This window comes from Falco punctatus (genome assembly GCF_963210335.1).
Source record: "Falco punctatus genome assembly, chromosome: 7".
Lineage (NCBI taxonomy): Eukaryota > Metazoa > Chordata > Aves > Falconiformes > Falconidae > Falco > Falco punctatus.
Genome location: NC_137587.1, coordinates 23,795,587 through 23,820,771, shown reverse-complemented (window position 1 = coordinate 23,820,771; position 25,185 = coordinate 23,795,587). Strand labels below are relative to the sequence as shown.

General features: G+C 38.6%; 1 protein-coding gene across 3 annotated transcripts in view; it reads right to left on the bottom strand.

Annotated features, from left to right (window-relative positions):
* The window catches only part of ZNF106 (zinc finger protein 106), a 43,025-nt gene extending 17,858 nt beyond the window's left edge, over positions 1-25,167 (bottom strand). For all 3 annotated transcript variants that reach the window (XM_080397662.1, XM_080397663.1, XM_080397664.1), the window contains exons 1-10: positions 24,977-25,167; positions 16,709-16,794; positions 15,677-15,738; positions 10,075-10,272; positions 5,748-7,838; positions 4,321-4,939; positions 3,364-3,433; positions 1,574-1,728; positions 1,419-1,479; positions 758-1,099 (exon numbers count right to left, since the gene is read on the bottom strand). In XM_080397662.1, coding sequence (XP_080253788.1) covers positions 758-1,099; positions 1,419-1,479; positions 1,574-1,728; positions 3,364-3,433; positions 4,321-4,939; positions 5,748-7,838; positions 10,075-10,272; positions 15,677-15,738; positions 16,709-16,762 — 3,652 coding nt within the window. In that variant the 5' untranslated portion in view covers positions 16,763-16,794; positions 24,977-25,167. The remainder of the gene's footprint in view (positions 1-757; positions 1,100-1,418; positions 1,480-1,573; positions 1,729-3,363; positions 3,434-4,320; positions 4,940-5,747; positions 7,839-10,074; positions 10,273-15,676; positions 15,739-16,708; positions 16,795-24,976) is intronic.
* Positions 25,168-25,185: the final 18 nt, after the last annotated feature.

Below are 25,185 nucleotides of genomic sequence, written 5' to 3'. Positions count from 1 at the left end.
GAAGCAAACTGCAAAAAGGTATAAAACCAAAAACCTTTAAAATTCTTCTATTTACAGTAGTCTAAGCTTAAATTCAGCCAACACTTATCTTGTGCTTGAGAAAAAAACACACTTATAAAAGTAGAGCAGCACAGCTTTTTCCAATAGTGTTTTCCACTTAAACCAAAGAAAAACTTTTTGTGTTGGCTATATTTACCTTCAACAAGGATTTTACTTATTAAACTTTATATTAAATTATCTAAGTTAAAGGTTTGGGTAAGTGACATTGTTATGGCAAACAACTGTCATAAGTCACCTGGCTTGACTTCACAGGCTCTTAGGAAGCAGAGTAGAAGACAAAAATTACAGGGGAGGTTTTAAGGTTTGGGGTTTTGGGGTTTTTTTGTTTGTTTTGTTTTGCATTGGGGTTTTTTGGGTTTTTTTGTTTGTTTTTTTTTTTTAATTAACTAAAAGGATGTAACTTTCAAATTCATGTCTATTCTATTTTTTAAGTAAAACTAGAAATCTGTAGGTGCGTATGACTACAATTTGCATGTGCTTAATTTCAAAAACGTAGAATCCATTTGGGTGTGCTGTGAAGAAGATCCCAGCTTCTAAGACCATTAAGTTGACAAAGCTCTACACAAGTTAATGGGAGTTCACCCCTGTACAGCATGCTGCAGGTTTGAGACCCAACTTCCATTCTTTTTGGGAAAAAAAAAATTTTCCTTATTTTCTTAAACCTAGTTCTCTTAAAACAAAGGGAAGCCATACATACCATCCTTCTGCTTCACCTCTCCTGCTCGGGAAGCACATGGAGAGCTCTGGAGCACTGAATTCACATTTTCTTGTGAGCTTTTTGGAGACACAGGTTCTCGTTTAACTTGTACTGTGGAGTCAGGAGGAGTGGTAGGTGTGATGCCAGAAGACTGGAATGGTGAGGGCATGCTTACATGAACAGAAGCTCCCAGTGGAGATACAGAAGACGACAAAGTGTCCAAAAGGGGCAGGAAGGAGCCTGCAGGAATTAAGTCAGCTGTCATCTGTGATTTGCTATTTCTTCTCTCACTCAAGATGCTGCAGGAAAGTTGCTCTGGCAGTTCAGAAGGCTCATATGTTTCTAATGGAAAAAGAGGAGATGGGAGGAAAAAAAGCACAAGAAATTCACAGAACAAAAATGTTCACATTTTACAATAAAATTTAGTAGTGCCAAGAGCTCATTTCTTGTGAGCACAGAGTAATTTGTAAAAAAGCCACTAGATGGCACTACCAAAGACGACAGACCAGACTTGAACAATAAAGACTTCCATTTGAAAGCCTACAATTTATTGCACGTTTTAAATGACTGAATTCAAGCTAAACACAACTTTTACAAGATGCTTAGCTCAAAGGATATGAGAGTCAGCATCCCACTGTTGTGATTTTGTGGTATCATGTACCTTGTAACCCCTGCAAGATCTGGATTCTCTGACTTCTCAGTGTACTCATTTCCATGGTTATCTGCAAAACAGTTGTGGTTTAAATCAGTCCTAATTAAGGCAGTTTTACAGGCTGCTAACTTCTAGTTCGGAGGCTCTCGAAAGCCCACTGTTACCTGTTGCTTTAATACGAGGAAACGTTGAACCTCAACATAGGCAGCCTGCAGGGCAGCCCTAGCCTGCAAGAGACTGCTGTCCACACTGTGCAGGGACTTGCTTAACTCTTCTTCCCTCAGCGAAATAGCCAACAACTGATCTACCTGAGAACGCTCTGAAAAAGAAACAAAACATGAGAGTATAACTCTACTTGACCAGACATTACAATACATTACACATGGTACCTCAATAAGTACTACCACCTCGGAACATAAAAAAATCACATTAATCAGGGCAAGAGTCACCCAAGGATCTGGAAAGGAGTATCTATGCACAGGAACAGTCAGGTCTACTTAAAACAAGAGCAAAGTTGAGTAATTCCTCTTTACAGGATCTCAACTTTGACACTACTATTTCCATCATAGCTTTGTCAGCACTGTTTTAGTTTAGCTGAACAAACCACAAAGATCTTTTATTGAAGTACATGTGTACATAAAGTACAAATACACACTTGCCTTTAATGTAATCAAAAAGGCAAAAGCAAATTTAAGCTAAACAAGATTTAAACTAAACTAATCCAAAAACTGAGGAAATGCAGCTTAAGAGAAAAAGAACCTAATGATAAAAAAAAAATAAAAAAAAATCAATCATTTACTGTCCAGGATGATCCTGGGACTTGAGACTCATGTTTCTGATATCTTGAGAAAGAGTCTCTGAGCACTGTACTCCGTAAAAGATCCTACTATACTACCTTCTACCATCCTCTGGCATTACAGAGATTCTCCAAATTAAGTTTCAGTTTGAGTACTGCTTAGTTCATTCAGGTTATAGCTTCCTTCAGTAGATTTAATACCTTAACAATGATGCTAAAGCAAACTCATAGAAAGGGAGAAAAAGATTTCACTGAATGTGTTATTAGTCTCCATAATAAACACCAGACATCAAAGACACAGAGGCTGATAAAAAACCCCACCTTTTCAAGCAGTGAAATTTGGTTTGCACAAGAAGATCCATATTAATTGCCCTGCATTCCAAACACCTCTTACTATAAAGAAATAATTAATAAAGAGAAATTGAACATTTGAAAGTTATCTTCTGGACCCCAAAGCTCCCAGGTGGTGATGCAATGATTTAATTCCCAAAGAAAACATTCTGCCTAAAACACAGATGGTTCATTTTGATACACAGTGATGTGTATTTATTTTATTAGGCACATTTATTTAATTAGGCACATTTGAGAAAGACCTTTCTGATGCCAGAATTAGAGTTTTGTTTGGTCAGGAGCAGGAAGGAGTGAGGCATTCCACATTCATTTCCATTGAGGACAAGGAAGGAGGAGTCAAAAAATAGGAAGTCTTGCCAGAGATGTCAAAACCAGAACACAGCCCAAGTTACACAGAGTACAAGTTTTCTGGTGAGACCACCCAGAAATAGATAGGGAAAGTTGCATGGCTGAATTAGAAGGGAGTGATGGGTGCTTCCTGCTTCAGAACTTCCATCTGAAAAGGAAAAAAAGGTCTCTTCCCTGAGCAGGGGAAAGCAAGCGTCCCATCTGTGCAAACAAGCACATAAAGTGCAGGCAGAAAGGAAGTGCAAGATTTTCTCTTAGAAATAACTTCTGACAAATTTACATGGGACTCTGAAGAGAATAATGTGTTGCAGACTTGAGAGACGTCCACCTTATGATCTTCATTAAGAGCCCAAGAAGCACTAAAATAACATTATGGAACTAGCATTTTAACCAAGTCAAAATATATGTGTGAATCTGATATAGAGGTTATAAATACCTAGTAGTATGATATCCACTCACCTTTTTTCCCTTTGATTTTTCTTCTCTTATTCTTTCTTTCTAGACTAGGGATTTCAGGCGAAGACCCCTCCTGCAAGTAAAAATCATTTATTAACAAAAGCTACATGAACCATTTTGCCTAGATCAAAAAGTCAAACACCCACTGTCTTTTCAACCATTACCATAACCCTCAGAGAGGAACACACAACCAATTTTGCACATTCTCTATAACTCATCTTTTCGTCTGCTCTTAAAAAGAGGGAAGGCAACAAAGTGAGCACCATGTTTTCATCTCGGCTACAAAGAAATATCAGATAAGCCAACAGCCTTCTAGTTGCTCAGATGTTTAAGACTACACCTTGGGTCAGATTTTCTGCCCTTAGCTGAAGGTCTAGAGGATTAAATCAGTGAGGAATTAAAACATTACTTTCTGCACACAACAAAAACATTTTGATCAGAAACATTTTTTTTCCCCCTTTGCGTAAATCCAAGACAGGACAGTGAAATAAATTAAGATTTGAGACATAATTTTAAGCATATAATTTTGTAAAACGGTTGTCTTGCTTGACCATAAGATCAGGAACATCAAGGAAAACAAATTTCTACTACAGCCTAGCTTCCATTTAAGTTTTGAAACAAAGACTCTTGAAACAAGACAAAGAGCCTTTCTGCTACACCAGGTACTTTGATGGAAACATTTTAACAGCTCTCATTTACCAGCATGAGCATGCCAGTTACCAAATAAAAGTTAGAGAGCATTTGCCGTTTCTACTATTAAAAAAGATTAAGCAGAAGTCCTGCACTTTGAAGGCAGAAATGGAAAAAAAATCTTAAAGCAAATTCAGTCAAATAAGCAAATTAGTTTGAGGCTACAAATGGAGAAAGTCCTCTTTGCAGAGATAATTCCAAGGCTGAATAACCACTGACAGGAAAAAACATTTTTTAGGGCACCAAAGCTGGACAAAATTGCACACTTACTCCAGTTGCTCTTCGTTTCTTTCCAATTCCTTGGCTGTCATTCTGCTCAGTACCAGATGTGCAGCTACTATCTGTAGCTGCATCTATGTTATTAGACACTGCAAAAAGTGAAGCATTATTTGAAGCTGGACGATTTTCTTCTGAGATTTCTAGTACATTTTGTTTTTCAAGAAGAGGAGTTCTCTTCTCTGGGCTCTCCTGGTCTTGTTTAGCGAGACCTGTGGCCTCAGAGGTGGCCTGTAGACTGTCACTCCTTCCACTAGTCTCAGTTCTTTCAGACATAAATGGTGACAAAGCAAGAGGAGATGTCTTCCGTTTCAAGTCAGCCTCAATGTCAGCGCGTGCCTCATACCCAGATGTTATGTGATGTGAGTGGCTGGCTGCAACTATTTGCCCACTTTCTTTCATTTTGGCTTGTTCATTGAAGAAACTATAAGCAGAAGGATTTCTGTCTGCAATGACACTGCTTTCAGAAAAGCTACGTTTTCTGGCTGAGCCAGGAACTGCTAAGGAAATCCCTTCCCACTGGAATCCTTCTAGAGTAGACAGATCAGATTCTTCACTGAGCTCTAGACCCTCTTGCTCATTTTGAACAAGAGGCACCATTTCTATGCCAAACCTTTAACAAGATAAAAAGAAAAATAAATACACATGTAACAAGCCAGCTAAATCTAGAAAAAAGCCTCCCCCTTCCCCAAATGCACATTACTGCTTTAAGAGATCAGGCAACTCATTACACCGGTATTCTGTGCTTTCTGTCTCATCTGGCAAAGGAGTATCTTCTTGTGTATCACAGAATTAGATTTAGTTGCTAAGAACCGACAGCATGATTTCCAAGTCGGAAATCACGTTACTATAATTATTCTAAACTTGGTTTGGAATAAGCAAATATGACATCTTTTTAAGATGCTTCAAAAACTTCAGGCTTGAAGAACGTTTCAAAAGTGAAGTATTATATAATTGCTTGCCCTAAACACAAAACCAGCGTATCAGGTTAAAAGATTAACAAGTGAAGCAGAAGCATTTACTCTGCCTGCAGCAACACAAGCATTTCCTGTAGTCCTAAATAAATGAAGAAACAAGCAAGTCACAGCACTGTTCAGATTGTGATTGCATTTTTACATTCTTCCACTTACTAGAACTTGAAAAGTCTATTGCTAGTCTCCATATTCAAATATTAAGCAACTATTATGAAATGATCAGAACCTTTTCTGAGCAGCAGACTGCTATTATTTATGGATAGACATCCATAGTAGCAATCAATCACAAAACCTCTAAAGTTATTTGTATACGCAAAAGATCGTGGTATAGCAAGCTTCATTCTGAAGTCTTAGTTTTAGGATTCTGGAATTCTTTTCAGATTTGGAGAAAAAACACCCACTCCCCTCAACAGCACACAGAGCACATTAGATCTGAAAGCTACCAACCTTGGTAAACCTTTGCCAAGTTCCTGTTTCTTCTTTGTTACCTGCTGGATGACTTGATCCCAGTTTACATTTCTCCGGGAAGCACTAAGAATCTGCCTAAGGGTGGGTTTTAGCCCTGACTCCTTCTCTGTCTCACTTCTCCGATGGCCGCTCACATTCCGAATACGCCGTGCATTATTGAGATTGGGCTCTGGAAGATGTGTCCCAACTTTGCTCTTCAGACTAATATGTCGTGTCAAGTCTCTTTGCAGGGAGGCAGGGAGGCCAAGTTTGCTTAAATCAGGAAGAAGGAGGCCTAATGACTGGCTTCCTCCTTTTTGCAACTCATGATCTGAAGGATTTTCAAAACCTTCCATTTCAAAGTGATCATGTGACTTGACATGCTCTTCGTCCCCTTCTCCATCCTGTGAGGCAGTTTTCAAACGCACGTGCAAATGGTCCTGACCACTCAACGGAGAAACTGTGGATCCCATCTGAATCGCAGAATCTTTTAGATTGGCAGAAACAACACTCGAAGCAGCTGGCTTTTCATCACCTTCCTTTTCAGAGGTGGCAGGTTTACCTTCTGGAGTGTCACAGGGTAAACAAGAACTAACAGAAGAACACAACTTTTCAACTCTTGCTTCTGACTTCTCACGTGCGGTCAAATCATCATCGCTCACATCTTCTAATGAATCTAGTCTGAACTCGTTCTTTGGTGATGCTTTCCCAGTTTCTTCACTATTCTGGTTACTTGTATGCTTGCAAGAGCTTAAGGGAGTATTTTGCAAGGAATGGTTGGACTGAACATCTTTGGGGTTTTGTTCTGCTTCACTGAAGTTATTAACAGGCTCTGGATTGCTACCAAGCACATCTGTGTTGTCTTGTAAGTTACCAGCACACGCACGATGCCGGTTCAATGAATAAGAGGAGACACTGTTTGTTTCCAAGTTCAGTGCATTCAAATGATTCCGCTCTTCACTAGTTGAGGATAACAGGAGCTTGACATTTTTTAAAAGACTGTTTGTGTCTTGCTTTGGGGAAGATAACTTTATATCTGTGATATTCAGAAGAGGAGACTTCAGTGATGGCATCCTACTACTCCTGCCATCATCTCTGTCAGGCTTTTCACCACTGGAACAGTCTTTCATTACCTTGCAAGAATCAAGATGATCTGAGGTTACATTAGAAGGGGAAGATGCTTCTTGTTTAAGTCTTGAAAGACTAACATTGGCTTCACAAGCTTCTCCCTTCATTGCTGAATCAGTAAGAGGCATAAATACAGAATCCATTTTATCTGGAGTTTTAGAAACATTATCTTCAGACCATGGTTGCTGCTCTGCAGCTTTCTGGGACCGGTAAGGAGTCCAGCGATACATTTTATCTCTGGAAGGACTGCCACTTTTCCCACTGACTCTTGAAGTTTTGCCTTCTGGTTGCTTCAACATACCAAAATCCAATGCCCCCTCAGAAGGAAGTTTATCACTAGTAAAATCAAGCAAGTCACTCTTATTTTTTCGATCTCTATATGGCAGAACATCAATATCTTTCTCCTGCTGCTGCCATGCATATCTTTCCTTATTATATTTAATAGGATCTACCAAATATGTATCTCCTGAGCTTCCAAAATTCCAGCCATTTGCACCATGAGGACTAGATTTCCAGTTTCCTCCATAACTCTTTGAATTCCAGCTAGAAAAATGACCTGTTCCTTCTGAGTGCCAAGTAGAATTTCTCTCCCTGGCACCGTGATGCCAGTTTGATGTTCCTCCTCTCCGCCCACTTGGATGCCAAACATTTCCAGAATTCCCATAGTTACGCCAATTTGAAGAGCTTCCTGAAACATTCTGGTGCCATCCAGAGTGTCCCCTTGGGCCAAGTGAATGTCTGTTTATATTAAGGCTCCTCTGAGAGTGTGAAAATTTGCCTTGTCTAGGGTTAATATAATCATCCTTTTCCCATTTCCAGTCCCTTTGTGATGCATTATGATGATGCCACAATGACTGGTCATAAGCTTCTCTTTCTTTGTAAGTAGCTCTTTCTTCTCGCCTTCTCTGTGATCTCCTATCATCACATTCTAATTCTTGATTTGCACAGCTTGATTCAGCTTGCCTACAAAACAATTGAGAAAACCTAAATACTGATGCCTTTCCACACAAATCCAACAGCACACAAGTCTCATGCGTTTTATTTGCACTGGGAAGAAAACTTTTTTTTTAATAAAAAGAGACAGAGGTAGTTTATTTAGCTGCTTTACTATTCAGGCTTCTGGAGTGTTCAACTTTCAAAACTAATGTAGTACCTTCACTTAAATACGGTATTTCAAAATTGCTCTTACAAGAACAACTGGTTTGGTGTAGGGACAGTTCAATAGACTAATTCTTAAATATTTCTGTTTAACTCAGAAGATACTAGTCCAATAACTAGTAAATAGAATGGAATATTAAGAAACAAACAAAAAGAGAGCTCCTATCTGTTGTATAATCTTTGTTATTTAAGTAATCTTGATAGATGAAAAATTAATTAGTAGTAAGATAATTTTTTTCTGAAGACTATTCCATTGGTGTTAGATAGCATATCTAGAGCAAATTGATACAAAATAGAAGGAAAGTTTGGCTGAGAGAAGCAGTTACTTAGTGGAGAAAACAACTGAGATCATGAGCCAGTTTATAAAGCTTCAGTTAAAACACAGATGTAAAACATCCACAGAAATTTTACCTCAGATACAAAAATATTTATTCTTATTTTAACCAACAGACTGGAACAGTCCACAGCCTGCAACGCTGAGTCTGTATGAGCCTCCCAGAAGTGCTATGTACTGCCCTTTGGATAGTACTTGTGCTTGACAACTTATCACGAGCACGTGGTAAATTACTAAATGCACATTTAAAGATAAATGCTACCTTAACACCAACAGCTATTCCTAGGGTCAGCAGTCTAAATGTTCCAAGTATTTATTCCACATTTAATAAAAGTTTTTTCCAAGAACTGATTACAGAAACGCTTCTTTCTGGCATCACAGGAATACATTCATTCCAGATTCCTGGATACACAAGACAGGAAACTTTCACACTACTGCCCAAAAACAACTGATTTGAGTGAACTAAAAATTCCTATTGTACCACTCTAAGTTTTCAACGCATTCCAATTTTGCTAAAAGATGCAAATAATTACTCTCTAATAGTAAATGGCCTACTGCATAAGATAAAGTTGAGCTCTAAAACAAAGATTCAAAGAAACAATGCCTACGTGATACTGTAAATTCTAGGAGCTGCATCAACTAGATTATGATCTAGTTGACTATTGCTGTAAAAGAAAAAAAACCAACCCTGCCGTATTAGTAACTTAATCCACATACTTTCTTTCCCCCCCACTCCAAACCAGCATTCAGCAGACACACTTTCTAAGATCTGTTGCCTCAGAATACCACTGTACTGACAGCATTACTCCTTTACTATAAAACAGGAAAAGTGACATTGTTGCTACCTACGTTAACCAATATGAAAACATTACCATCGTGCAGTACAGGGACACCCTAGTATGACAGAACACTGTCAAAACCAAGAACAACCACAGATTTGTGCACTGGGAGACACTATTTGAGATTTCTAGCCACAACAAGCAAGAGTTTCTTTCAAAAATCGTATGCCCCTTTAATACCACCCCCATGCCATAAATCTATTCAAACAATATATTCCCAACTGGAACATATTTGCAATGCACACTTGCAGAGTTACACAGAAGATAAAAGGCAATACTTATTACTCTCTGCAGCCTTCCATTTCATAGTGAGCCACCGGAATTATGTTTAGCTAATGGTAAGCAGCAAGATAAAACAGGTAAGAAATTTCATTCAAGGATTACGGGATTTCAGTGTGACACTGACAGAGAAATCCGATTAATTTTAAAAATAGACAGATTAGGGTTTTATAACATAACCTTTTCAGCAACAGTTTCTAAAAGGCCAGTTCCTATAGACACACCTCACCCTAAAGAGTATTAGCACTAGTGTCATGTTTATTAAGCCTTTCAGTTAAATGGGTATCAAATATTAAAATAAAAATATTTGGGCTCTCAAAATACACGATTCCACACTGGGGACTGTTTTTATCCATAATGGAGAATAGCTGTGCTTCCTTACTAGTAGCAGATCAACAGAACAGGCACATTCAGCAGAACCACATTTACATGTTGAAACTACAATATCCACACAGATCACTTGGATTGTTCTCGTAACATATATGCTGGCTACAGGCAGTGTACATTTCGTGAGCACCTACACCTTACGAGCATACCCCAACTGTGTTAAAAGCAATTCTATGACCTAATAGGAGAAAGGAAGACTCACCGGTTCTGTTCCTTCCTTTGCTTGATTAGTTGAATCAGTTCTTTGTCAAGGTATTCTTCTTCTGCCTCTTCTTTCTCTTCCTCTTTCCTGTCATGGGCATCAACATTGTCTTTGTGCAGCTGGCTGGAGATGTGCTTGGCATATGCTGACAAACCCACCAGGGTCACCCTGCACACCTGGCATTCATGGTTACTGTCCCTAGGAAGAGAGGCAGAGGGTGGACTTTCAGTTCTGCCAACAGGCATGGCACGGCACGTATCTCTGGTCTTACTTTGTTTCCTCTGAATGTGCCCAAGTTCAAGGCAACTAGTTTTGCTCAGTATATTTAACTTACTTGAATTCTCTGGGGTTTTTTCTTTCAAGGTCTAGTTTCTTGATGGTCAGTTTCGAAGATTTTTTTTCCAACAATCAAGAGGTAAATGACTTGGTAATAAAGCTGTGTTAACTGAGAGAAGGAATTCTTCTTGAATTGTTGTACTCAAAATCTTATCAGAGGAAACATAGTGAGCACGGAGGCAGAGTGGAAGGCTTACAGAGCTAGCAGGAGCTGCTCTGAAGCCCATCCATGGTGCCAGCTGCACTGGGGAAGCCTGGTGACAGCTTCTACATTTAATCCTTGCCTTGAGCCTTCCCCCAGTGAAATTTAGAAGAGGGAGGACGCAGTACATGCATACAGCCAATCCTGATACAACATAATCTAAACTGGGACAGTTGAGACTGCTGCCTGGAATGCAAAGACTCCACAGCACAGCGAGTGATGGAAGGGTGTCTTCAGTTCACTGTACTTTATTTGGTTCAAGTGTGCATGAGGTCTGCTTTCTACTTTAGAGGACTTGATCTTAAAAAATACAGAAATTATTTCAGCTGGAGGAAGTTGACAGCTGTGTCAGACAAATGGCTTTACTCATGTTTCTGTGAATACTGGATTAAGGTTACAACATTTTTTTACCTCCCCCCTCCCCAAGAAATTCAGATTTCTAAAAATACCTGATTTCTTTCTCCTGACAAAACCTTTCAATACTCCACTATTAAGGAAATATGTTGTTAATAATAAACCTAAACAAGGAAAGTATGTGCACCAGTTAAAAAAAAGTCAGAAAAAAATTAATGAGAGCATATCCACTGCAAATAACTCAGCAGGACTAACTTAGGACCCACTGCCTGCCTCCACAATGCTTTCTTCAATTCTGTTTAATTCATAAAAGCAGATCTGCATATCCCTATGGCACACTTGAGACCAAAGTCTTATAACAGTTGCATTATAATACCAACACACAGTTCATGACTGGGGGTCAAAAAATCAGATCCATACAAAAAAAAAAAAAAAAGACAAATCTGAAGTCTTTTTTTTTTTTGAGCAAAGTTAAAAATCAAATAAGAAAAAAAAAAGCAAAAGACGCACCTTCACTCAAGATATTGAGCAAACATCCTTTTTGGAGTTGTTAATGGCGTGTCAGCAGCTATGTCTTATTTATCCTGGAAATTTGCGGGTTTCCTGCTAACATAGTTGAGCTATTTAACCAATGCTGTCATTCAGGCACCGTTAGAGAGGATTTTATTTTAAATAGACTAATTATTAGAAAATTTTTTTTTACATTTATTTTGTATGTTGCGGCCTAACTAATTCCAGATTAAATATTTGGATAAATATTTACTAAGTCAGAAGCCTACAATTTAGTTTGTATTTTCCAGAGGGTGTACTTCATTTTGCACTTCACACTCACTAATAAATATGCAAGTTAACCCAATAAAGATGAGCAAATACAATCAGTAAATGTTACTAATGCCATTGGAAGAATCCTCTCCATGTTCATAAATGCCACATCTATGCATTGCTAATAAGACTTGTTTTTAACTTAGGACATCACACAAGGCAAACTGCAAATAGAAAGCTGGTTTCTTGCTGAAAAAGGTGTTCTTTTTACATAACGTTCCACTTCAATCATAAGGAAACTTCAATAAGAAACAGTGGTACTAATTAGGTTTTAGAAAACAATCCAAATCCTCCCTATGACCCATGTTTCAATTCTTTCATAAAACCATCATCCTCATTTATAGACTAACTGAATAAATGCAAGATTTTACTTACTTTGGAGAAAGCCAGTGAGTTAGCAGCTGGCCTAAGGACAAAGAACTTCTTTCTATCACTTATAACTTGTGAGTTCCTAATTACAAAGCTGTCGCTCTTGGACTAACTGACCATCTGGAAAGAAAAGACTTCTCTGTCCTGTTCTTAATCTCTATGAATCCGAAGAATAAAACCACTATTTTTTTCTATAAGAAAAACTGCTTTAATTTAACATGAATTGGTTAGTGGTTCAGCTAGTTGCACTCAAGGGAATTTAGATTTCCATCAGTTATTTCCTTCACCTATCCCCATTAATATCAGCCAGAACCGAGCACACTCCATGACACACACTGATCATGTCTATGCATTTCCCTATCATACAGGAACGCAAATCACAGTTGCTCAACAAGAAGGCCAAAAGCAGTTTGAAATAAACATAACAAAAGTATTCTCAGTATGAACACATTCAAGAGCTTTATTTACTGGATGTGCGTGTGCTTCAGATGGCAGACTCAATATGCCTCATACAAGACTATTATTTCATTTCAATTTAAAAACAAAAAACAAACCAAAAAGCAAAACAAAACCACTAAAGCTCGGTTCTTGACAACCAATTCTCCCTATGTATCACATGGAATAAGACTTCAAGAAGAGAAGAGTCTTACAATGTTTCAGAAAATTATTCTAGCTCTTGAGATTACTAAATTAACTTTAAAAGGAGGAAACTGTGAACCAATGTATGCATTTCCTTTACCTCTTCCCTACAGAAAATCTAAAAAGCGATGATGCTAAACTTGAAGGTAATAAGATGCTGATACTACACATTTTAACGGTATTATCCTCCGTTACACAATTCAACCACACTCACAAGGCTGTTGCTTGTGCTTCACATTTTCTACTTGAGAGTACCATTTGCTTTACAAGGCTGCAAGGCTCTGAAAAGACTTCTACTAATCTTAAATGAGAGGAAGAAGGAGAAGCACAGGGGAAGAGAACAAGGCTGCTTCTGCAGAGTGAAAAATGAAGTTCATCATTCATTTTGAGAACAAACATCTTCCATGCATTCTTCTAAAAGTAATGAAGACAGTTACCTTTGTAACAGAAAATGAAATTATGATGAAACAAATTTAATTTAATTTCGGTCTTATGGAAGTGGAAACCCAAGAACTGTCAGATCACTTAAAAGTCACTGCAGACACATACGTAAACTTGAAATTACTGTGACCTTCAAAAGTCATAAACTAACAAAAATAAACAAACATTAACTTAGAAGGCCAGAAATAAGATGCCAAAATGTGTGAAATTTTAAGAAGACCTCAGAATCACCATCCAAAGAAAGTCCAGAACACAAATGCACTACAAGTTAGCTGACCAGAAGCCCCAAGGCAGGTTTTAGTGCAGAGGACATTCCAGTTTCTGAGCACCCCCTCCCAGCTGTTCAGTAACAGAACATCCTTTTCACACTCAACAGGACAGATACCAAGTAGCATGATGCGCTTGATCCCAGTCATATTTTCAGAACGTTCCTAGCTCCCAAGATACCGTTGTACAGGGCAGAGAAAACAAAATTATCTGGGAGTTTTGTTTGTGTTTTGTTTTTCTTTTCTTTTTAAGTAAGTAGCTGAATTCAGAAAAAGAACCCAAGAAATGTAGGGCTGAGCAAGGGATGGCAATGGCAGGACAGGGGGGAAAAAAAAAAGAAAAGGGTGGGGAACATGGAGAATTTATCACTTTTATGTCCTCCATCTTTACTACAAAGCAATTTTTACTGAAAAAAAGAAATAGCTTCCAAAAAGCTGCTTTCATATGTTTTCTCAGTGTGACACAAGAACAACTTTGTTGATCTGGATAACTTGAAGGTTTTCCGAATCCCACTAAAACAAATTTCATTTCAAGAGTTAAAATATATCAGAAAGAAAAATAATCACATTTTGATAGTCCACAAACCCCCGCCTTAAAACAGGTTGGTGATAAAGATTCTAAAGGTGGAAGTTTTTTTCCCCAGTTTACTAACCTGCTGTGAAGCCGCAGACAAATTAATCAAATATTAAATGGAAGCAGAAATTAGACAACAGAGGTTGTTAACAGACAGTTAATATGCACTTCAAGGTAAGCAGTATCTTTTTACTTACTGTCCTGCCATAAGGGTTATATTATTTTACACAGAATTTGAAATGTTAGCAGATGTAAGTGGGCATACACATACGCTATGCATTTTCTGGAAGTCTTAACCTAGAAACATTTTAAAGTGCTGATTTAGACAAACTACAGCAATACTTAGTGATTATACACAATAGTAGTATAAAATACTATACAGCTGGCTCAATTAAGGGTCTTCGTCTGTGGCAGGTACGTAATACAATCTTGTACTCCAAATGCGGACACTTTTCTGCAGCTACTCACATACTTTGCATATAGAGTTACTGAAGAGAAGTAAGTTTCTAACTTCCTCTAGTTTTGAAACGTAGTAAAACAGAACAGTTTCAGCACAACTTAACCACATGGTACGTGGCCATTAGTATCTATCATGGTATAGATCAGAGCCTTAATTTCATTTAGCCTTTCTTTAATAGTCAACTTTTTAAAAAAGGGGCCTGGAGCAGCCCTAACAGCTGCTTGCTTTCACCTTACAGAAAACAGCATAAAAGCTATGTGAACAAAAAGCTAGCGTGTGAACGCAAATGGTCTACAGTTTTTCTTCCCTGGATACAAGATAGATGTCCTGACAAAATGGATCTCCCACACCTCTTAAGAGTTTTAAGAGGATCACTTCTTAGCCCTTTAAAAGGCATTAAAATTTTTGCCATTTCCACATAAAGTTTGTGCTGCAAGAATATTAAAAATTAGTCTGTAGATCGAATATTCAAGTGCAGACTATCTGATCTTGCCAGGTACCTCAAAATCCATACACCTGAAAGCATTTTTAAAAATGCACTCTGGTTACAAACTGATTTCATATTATCAGGATGATACTTAAATACCCCTTAACTCCCTCCTCCTGCTTTCCAAAGGTTGCGAATTAAACCAAGGAAACCAGAAGGAAAACACCATCCACATGGTTAGGTCCCTTAACCAAACAGCTGGACCAGGGTGGCACAGGACAAGGCAGTCACTCAAGCAGATGCAGCCTTTACATACAAAATATCAGTCTTTTCACAGTGGTTTAAAAGATGAACAATTGCTTCTGTATCACTGAAAACTTTTTAGAAATGAAAACACCAGTAACTCCGCCAAATGTAGTATTTCAGCGCTTCCAAAAACCAAGCATGAAACTGCCAAGACCTAAAAAACATGTTCTTTATTTCACTGTAGTCCAAGAAATACAAGAGAGCTTTCTTCCACATCATTCTTTGCCTCCTGAGTGGTTGACATTAAGAGAACATGTTAATTCACAGCTTTATCACAAGGCATGCAATTAAGTGATACATAAAAATAAATTGTGCAACTCAGCTTGTATGGGAAAACAGGACATGATTTCTTCCTGAGAGTGACAGACAAAATGCAGAGAGGAAGGATGCAAGATTGTTCTCGTACCTTCCCTTCAGGTTTTCAAGTTCTCTGTGGTGAAGCATGCTTCTCATGTGTTCTTCCATCTCCTTCAACATGGAGGAAAAACAGTAAAATTGGTCAGAACTGAACAAAATGGTGTATCACAGTTGAAAAGCTCACTTTTGAGAGCTCTCCTGCCTTGCAGGAAGGTGTACTCTACTCCTGTAGGGCTGTAGCAGTTGCCATTTCCATTTCTATGACTGTGAAAGCACAGTCACACTCCCAGGAAGTTATATAATGTTACCTTTCCTGAGGAAGGACGCGCAGGAGTCACCAGAATTCAACAGAAGGGGTGCGGAATTCCAGGAGAAAGACAAATAGGAGTGCATGTGGCAAAGTGTATTAAACTGATTTTTGACAAATTACTGTTGATCATTTTTATTAGAAGTCTCATTGATACCACTCTCCAGAATCACACTACTTAAAACAGTTTTCCTGTGCAACCTGAGCAGTCTGTGTTTGTATTATGACATCGCTGTAATTTCATCATCATCACATCCTATTTTACTCTGCTAGATGCACTTCAGAAACTGCGATGTATATAACACCTACAACTTGTTGTTTACAGCAACCTTGATCCATGAAGTGCAGTGCTGTTATAAATAGTTGTTATTGAAAGACAACAGCTGGAAGAGAAACATTCCATGTTTTCCTTCCATACAGAAACAGACCTCCCAAACGGAATTTAAGAAAATGCGATATGTTAAGAATCCTATGATACACAATTTATAGCCAAATGAGTCAGTGCTTTTCACTTTCGTATCTTTATACAATATAAAAAACTCACAAGACCTCAATATTTTTAATGCTCAGAATCAAGTATACTGCACAGCTCATTTCAAGAAAGATACTCTAAAGCACATGCAAATACATTACTTGATTTGTGATAGACCTAGTTCAGTATATTCCTGGTAGAGGGAGAAATCCTCCACACTTCACACAATTTTAAAACGAAAGCATTTCTTACACACTTTTCATATTGGTATCTACCAGTAGATGTAAGCATGAATTATTTACCTTTTTTGAGTTGTACACAATATGACATAATATGCATTTTCGTTCTTGAACCATGCTTATTACTCTGGAGAGATCTTATCCCACACCTGCAAATAAACATAATTTAAAAAGAACCAATATTTAGGATTTTTTTTCATTAACCTGTTTTAGTAAGGAAAGTAAAAATAAGTTACTATTCATGAAAATACCTGTGTTGAGTTTCTTTAAAAGAATACTCACCTCTTGTGCATAGTCAATATTCTCCAAAAAAAAGAAAAAAAGTAGTTTTGAACAGTCATCTAAAACAGCTATAATAAAAAGTAGCTTTCCCTTTCTTTCATTTTGTTCTTTGTTCTCCAAGACTTCCTTTTACAAGCAAATACAGGTCTGTAGGAATCCTCTTGCTACTGAAATCATATTAACAAAACACTTTTCAACTACCAAGATGAGAGGGAGATAAGGAAATGGGGAAATCAAGCACTGTAAACTCAGATCTTCATTTTGGTACACAGGGCAGTAAAAGTAAGATATTTAAGTCCCTAGGAAAATGAAATTAAGTCTATGCATACATGCAATGAAAGCCAGCACGTCAAATTAAATGCTATACGTATTTTTGTCACAATATTTAATTCATAAGGAGAACAATTAAATCAGAGAGGTACATAACAGTCTAGGTTATAATACAAGGATAGACATGTCTGCAGAAGTAATAAAGTACAATCTTTGCCCTTTTTTTCTTAAAAGACGCTAAAATACAGAATAATTGTGCATTGTAGTAATTTTTTACTGATTGGCAGAGGCAGTTCCTCACCCTCAAGTGGAAAGAAATGTATCTTTTTACTACTAGGACCTTTTATATCCCCAAACAAAACCACAAATCCTTCCAAGCTTTGCCATTAGCCAACTTCAGAGCTAACTTAGCTGATATCATCAAACAACCTACAAGAGCTTTCTTCACAGCTCATTTCCACAACTTACCCTACAAAGTTAATTCTAATTATTTATCATCAACCCTCTGTATCAGGGGCATCAAACCCTCTGAGTCTGATACTGACTTGAAGCTGTGAGCAAAGGGCAAGAACTGGATTTTTACCAAATCCAGATTACCTAAAGAAGCTCTGACATTCAGTGGTACTGTCCAACTGTAAACAACTAAAAATAAGCAAGTAAACCCACACTGACTCTAATTCCAAAATGTAGTTCTCTGACAAACAACTCTTTTCCTCCATGTTCATTTACAGTTAACATACACTCTAGTTTCTGTCTAGCTATCCACCAGTATCAAGGGGAAGGAACTGAGAGTTGCAATAGCCCTTTCACCTTTAAGCAACAGAGAAAGCAGTTTCCTCCCTAAAAAAAAAAAAAAAATCATACCAAAACAAACACACTTAAAACACAATAGTTTTGTGTTTTAAGGAGATTCAGTCACCTTCTTATGTTACCTTACCAACACTCCTAGGGTGCCATTCTTGATCTTACTGAAATACCTGATAAGTGTTTAAATATGCATTCTCTAGCTTCATCACACAGGCACCTGATGTACTCGAATCGTTAGTAACAGCTATTTATTTTGACAAATCGCCCCCAACAAAGGTACAAGATCATTCAGAACTTTGTACCAGCCTAGGTCATACAGAGCATGCATATGAATTCATATGGTATCAGTGACATACATGCAAAAGCACCTACCTGCCTTCATGGAAGGTCGGCACACAGAAATACCAACTTCTGGAACAAATTATTTTGAAACCACATATAAAGAGTATAACTTGGGTTTAAACATATTTCAACTGAGACAGCAGTTCAAGTTAATATATTGAGTAGAGATAAACTGAGGTATTTCAGTCTCATGATTTTCCAGTAAGTTATTAGATGAGTACAGGAGCACATGACCAACATATTGTTTATACACAGATCAGTGCAGCTGCAGCAGATCTAAGAGAATTATTTATGATTATACGCAAGCGATAAGGGTTTGGATGACTACCTAATATAGGAGCTATTTTAATGTGATTAATATGAGGTTGCTCCTGAAAAGCAAGGGTGCTAATCCTTGCACCAATTTCAGATACTTCCTTTTGCATTAAAATATTCTGTGCTCGCTCCACATTCTTCACCAGCATTACTTTGTAGTTTAGAGGAGTAATATCCTACATGTGTTCAAGATTACTCAAGCATTTACAGAATTCATTCTGCACAATGGTGAAACACCAGCACAGGACTTGGATCAGGAAAAGCAGGCCAGTAAAGTATGGTGACTTGCCAACGCCAGTTTGCATGTAACATTAAAAAGCTTCCACAAGTAGAGCTAACATTACACCCGTTTTGGCTAATTAAAACATACAGTGACTATACATGATTACAGGAAGTTTTAGGCTAACTGCCCAATCAATGGGGCATTACTTATGACAGAGTACTAAAAATACCAGTGGAATTCAAATGCTATTGGATGTCACTATGAAAAGTGAAACTTTCACCTCCACAGAGACAAGCCATTAAGAGGCAAGGACTTAGAAGTAGAGAGTCAGTAGATGCTACAGGGACTGGGAGAAGACAGTCTCATGTTTTCTTTCCAGTTCACCTCTTGACTTACCGTCTACATAGAGATAAAACACTTCCTATCACCCTTAGCTTTCTCCCAAATCCTGCTATAAAACCCGTGGCTCACTTTAATGAAGTACTTCAATTTCACTGTACAAGAACTTTCATGAAGTACTTTGAAAAACAGAAATCCAAGGTATACCCTCACTATGCAACAGCGACAAGAACCAGACAGCTTTTGAGCTACGCAATCCGTGATGGCATTTAATCTCATCATATACCGGTCTGTTCAATCACAAAATTTTCATACTGAGAAACTTCAGAAACAGAGCTTTCTCTACATAAATACAGACATATTTGAATTCTTAACAACAGCAACAAAAAAATCCCATATTTTAAACAGCAGACAACCTTCAAGCTTTTATTGGATTTAACAGTTTGTGCTTTTGAAATCACCAGCTTGCTCCATAGCATAGAATACTTAAGGGACATTAATAGGAAAATGAGCTACTCTAAAACACAAGCAAACTGCAAGCAAAGATAAGGTTTTACCCCAAAAGCCCACACCATCATATAAGGAGAAACACGTCAAGAGCAAAATGCAAAGCCTTCAAAACAAACGAGACACTACGACAACTATTTTGAGGGAATGTAATCCTCAATGTTCAATGGGTGATTTTTTATTTGTTTGTTTTAAAGGAAGGGATGCATTTTCCAACTGTGTGATACAAGCGCAACTTGCCCATAGCCTGCACCTGCCCAGAGCTTGGAAATACCACAGAGTTTTTAATGAACTTAAGCAAGGCAGCTACAGACACTTTTGGAGAACACTTCTCACGAGTAAAAATAGTCTACAAAGAAAAAAAGTCATTAGACTCCTTCCTGCTACAACATCCATTTGTCCACAGTTATTCAACCTTACCGGATAACATACATTAAAAACGTACGTCAAGGTTAAATCTGCTACAGACCAGTGGCTGAACACTGACTATATAAAGCCACAAGTACCATAGAGTGGGGCAGGCAGCCCAGCATTCCAGCTGCCTAGAAATCCTCAGGAGGCCTCAAAGAGATCAGCAGCACTGGCCTGTCTTAAAGGCCTGCCTGAATGCTGCACGTCCCTACAGACAGCAGTGGAAACTCTACACTTGAGAAGAGCAGAAGTCTAGAAGTTCACTGTGTCAGAATGCTTGGCAGCAAACGATCCTCGGCTCCTCACAGGGATGTGACTCCTGCTTTAGTGACTTCTCTCCTGCAGCAACTGACTGCAGACATCCTAGTTGAGCTGCAAAACACTAATCCAGCTGCCACAAACATGGGAGAGGAGAGCAGAGAGGAAAGAAGCGACTCACCACAAAGTACATTCATAAAATCTTTAGTTGGTCGATGGGAGGAAGTGGTGGACACAAGGTCATTTTGACTCAGAGAAGCCTCTTCCTCAGAAGAATTAGGAATGGAAGCGTATTTAGGCCCTGGGAAGAACTTAAACAACCACTGCTAAGCTAGACCATATGTACTTTCATTATCAGCACAACTAACTTTGCTGATCTGTCATGAAGCCTAGTCTTTCCATAGGAAAACCTGGAGAACTCCACACAGGCCTTTGAAATCTGTATCCAACCACAGAATACGATAACTGGATCTACAAAGCAATATGATTGCTAATCTAACTAATAATAATTTATTAAAGCCTAGTAATAGAGAAATATTTTCTTAAGGAAAAATTTTGTGACTATAAAACCATTTCCCTGTATTACATGCTGCTCCACACATCAAAGCCCTGTAATGCTGTAAGAATGCTGTATAAAACCAAGTCATTAATCATAACAAGATAGAGGCCTATGCTCAAATTTCACCACCTTAAGCAGAATTTAGTGGAACAAAGCACCAACATTCAAAGACTATCTTTCCTTCCCGGATTCACTGCCCTAGAGACATCTGAATTCACTATACGTTTCCTTGCTAGACCTTAAGTTTTAACCATTACCTTAACATTACTTCTGGGTATATGTGGGAGGCACTTTAACCTTCCTTCTGAGATGCTGATCTATACAACCTAATCCAATCAACAGACAGAAAAGTAAGGACTTACTACAGTTAAGTGATGATTAACAGCATTATTTTCTAGCACACTATCATGCACTGTATAAACTACTTTGTAGTCACCAGGTTGTGGGTTTTTTTAACATGACAAAGCGATAACTATATTACAGCCCAACAGTTAAAATACTTGCACAAGAAGCAAGACTTTTATGGTAAATTCCTCCCTGCTTTTAAGATTTAAATTCACCCTCTCGACAGGGTACTCTAGACCTCTCAGCACTGAAGCAGCACCACTGCATAGCAAATGTTATAAATGAGCAGCTGAGACTCAACTGTTTTGACGCTGAGCCAGGAGGAGATTTCACAGATCAAAGTTCTTTAAGTTCCTGTTAAAAGCGATAAAGTAGACTTCACTAACTAGTCTAGAAGACACCTAGCAGAAACCATCTGTGTGCTACCCCATGAGTACAGCTGGCTTTTTACAACATACAGGAAAGGTATACTGGAGATAGGGAGACTATAGAGAAATACTTTAAACAGACACAGGAACACCCAGCATGAACAGAGAGTTTTTACAGATGTCTATTTTTATTTTAAGTAAATCTAAGGGTGCAGACCAGAACAATATACACACTTTAAGTCACAATCAAACCGCATCTTTCTAATTCCCTATATATAAGCAATGCTAATGATTTCCTAATATCCAAACTTAAGTTTTCCTCGCTGTGAAGTGAGATGATAACTCCTCATTAGTGTAAGTAAATGCCTTATCACTGTCTAACTTATTATAGCCTTTTACGTACTGGAAGATTCAGGGATATACACTGTCCTAATTGGAACGGAGAGCTGTTCAGCATCATTGCTGTATGCTGTCATTTCAGACACCTAAAATCCACACAACTGGAAAGCTTCTGTTTTCCCCTATACTCCCAGTTCATTTTTAGACATACACAAGCTCTTTTTCTTCAGATGTTTTCCTTAAACACCACATTTCCTGAGCCTATTAAAATTGCTGTTCCTCTTTCCAAATTGCCCAAAACACTCTAAAAGAAATGTCCAAAACTGGACACAGCACCCCAACTAAGACCCCTATTACCACCCTTCAGAGAAGGGAATTGTCTTTATACCTCTATTACCATTACATAGTATGTCTAAAACATAATCAATAATGATTGAGCAGTCTTCTTAAGAAACAACATAGTGATACACAAGATGTGGGACAAATAACTGATTTAGGTATTTCCGTGACTTGCAAAAGAATTCACATCAGCTTATTCTGATAACCGTGTGTCACTTAATAAAAGGTCTTCAACAAACAGACCCTTATAAGAATGACAGAAATACCCACCACTTAATTTTACACTTATTTCTGTAACATTTAGCTGTATCTTTTTCCCTTCCTAGGGTATTTAAGCTCATATTACCCTTCACAGGTATGCATACTCCCATCTTTTTCACGGATGAGAAGTTAAGAACAGGGACTAGGAAGCCATCTTAAGACAATTCTATACATCCTATCTACTGCAACAGAAGCAGGTAAAATGACCCAGAGTCCCTAAGAAAGACCTATGTAAACACAAGTGTGTGTAGGAGAGCAGTCAGTCATTGGGATTTTTCTGTTTATACAGTCACTACAGAGTAAGAAGAACCACTGGAGAGTGATTTGAGGCACTCAAACCAAGGTAATCAGGTCACTCCAGTGCATGGAGCTTTGGTGCCAAGTAAATTCAAGTTAAGGATCCCAAACATTAAGACAACAGTCACTAATGACAACGCAATAGAAATAGAGGGGTCTGTCTGAATTCTTACTTCTCTGTAATGCAGTTTGTCCCAGGGCTGAATATTAGCAGCTCCATCAATTTGGGATCAAAATATAAAATAGTCTAGGACTAGATGAGAAAAAACAAAAAAAATCCCTTACGCTACAAATAAGAAAAACATTTTTATAAAAACAGAAGTTATTTGTAATGCGTAACATTCTCTTGTTTTCCTATAGGCTTGAGTCAGGCAACATCACAAATCTTATGACACCATCTGGTGGCAGAATTCACAGGCGATGATTACCAGCTGTTAAAAAGAATTTGCTTCCAGATATCTTATTAATTTTTCCATTACAAGATGAAGTGGAAAAACTAATGGAAAATTACCTTAATGTCCCCTAGATGAAGGTATCTACAAGTCTTAGCATCTCCGTACACAATTTGAACACGTGATTGCTGTTCTTTGTATTGGATATCACAGCCCTGCATAAATTAAGATGCATTTGGCTGACATCTCTTCAAACATGACATTTTTTGACATACGGGCTAGAAGTTACTCGAAGTTTGTCACAGCAACCAAACTGATGCAGGAAACGGACTAACATAGTTGGTTAAAACCAATGACTTGTTCCAAATTGAAAACACTAGAACCTATTCAATGACTTGTTCCAAATTGAAAACACTAGAACCTATTCAACAAACTTCACGTACAAAAATAAGTCAGTTATGGAACATACATGGTGGTGCAAATGCAGTTGCCTTATACTGCTAGTTCAGTTGAAATCAAGCAAGCACAAAAAAAAAAAAAAAAAAAAAAACACCCACCAAAAAATAGTTGCCTTTAACAGAAGGGACTTCAGGATAGGAATCTATTTTCCAAGGTAAGAAGTTACCAACCCACACTGCGTTGACCCTTAGGACTTGCAGTATTCATCCCAAATATTGCAGTGCTAATGGGGAGCTTCTTTTAAATTTCAGCAAAACTATTAATCAAATTTTTGGAAGGCTTAAGTGTTTTTTAAAGCTAGGATCAGTTCACCAAAACAGTCAATTAGTTTAATACAGTAACTGAGGCTTGACTGAAAGAAGTAGCACATAACAAAAGAGCAGAAATAACCAGCAAAGATACGGGAAAAGCTGCTCCAGGAACTCATGCTGAAAACAGTCAGTCAAATCTCAGTCCTCTTCTCTCTCAGGTCATGCCTTAGAACTCATCTGTACTACAAAGCTCCTTACAGCTGCACTTCAGAAGGCATAGGACATAAGGTGAAAAGGAGAATTTCTTACTTGCCTAAGACCATTGTTATCAAACCACTATCAACAAAATATATTGAATTATCAATGCCATTTCTATCCAATGTTCATAAACTTTTCCAAGTTGAAGTTCATAAGCACCCCTGAACAGTTCTTAATGCAAGTTTGCATGTGAACTACCCTGCTTGTAATGATGACTGATTACTTTTAAATATCTCATATTTCATTGAACTATTAAGACTTGTTTCACACCATCAGTCCCACTCCTTTTAGGTTAACAATATTTACCATCAGATTTATACATGCTTTCACACATCACGTTTTTAGCTGTATGTTGTAAGAAAGGTAACTAGGCAACTTTGTACCCAAAGTCACACTTCAACGCTGGAAACGCTTCTAGAGGATATGAAGAGACAGCATGATAGCTACACACCTGCTCTAACAAAGCTAGTATTTAACAGAATTAACAAAGTTTAGGCATCACTACCACAAATACAGGATGCTCACAACGCAAAACAAAAGGTATGCCCGCCCCAAAGAATGATGCCCGCTGCACGCCCTCCAGGCCGGGCCTGCCCCGCTCCCCTCCCTGAGGCCGCCCCCTCCGCCAGAGCCGGAGTAACCCCCCACCACCCCCGCCACCGCCACCGCGCTCCCGCAGCCCTCTGCTCCCCGCAGCCCCGGTACTCACACATCGCACCCCTCGCCAGGGCAGCGGCCCGAAAACCCATCCCCCTGCCGGGACAGAGCAGGCCCGGCCGCCGCCTACCCCCGAGCCCGCCGCCCGCACAGCACCAGCGCCGGGCCGACCCCACCGAGACCCGCGGCGCACGGCGGGGCGGGGCAGCCGCCCGGCACAGCCAATGCGCCCGCGGGACGGCGGCCGCGCTGCACGCCGGG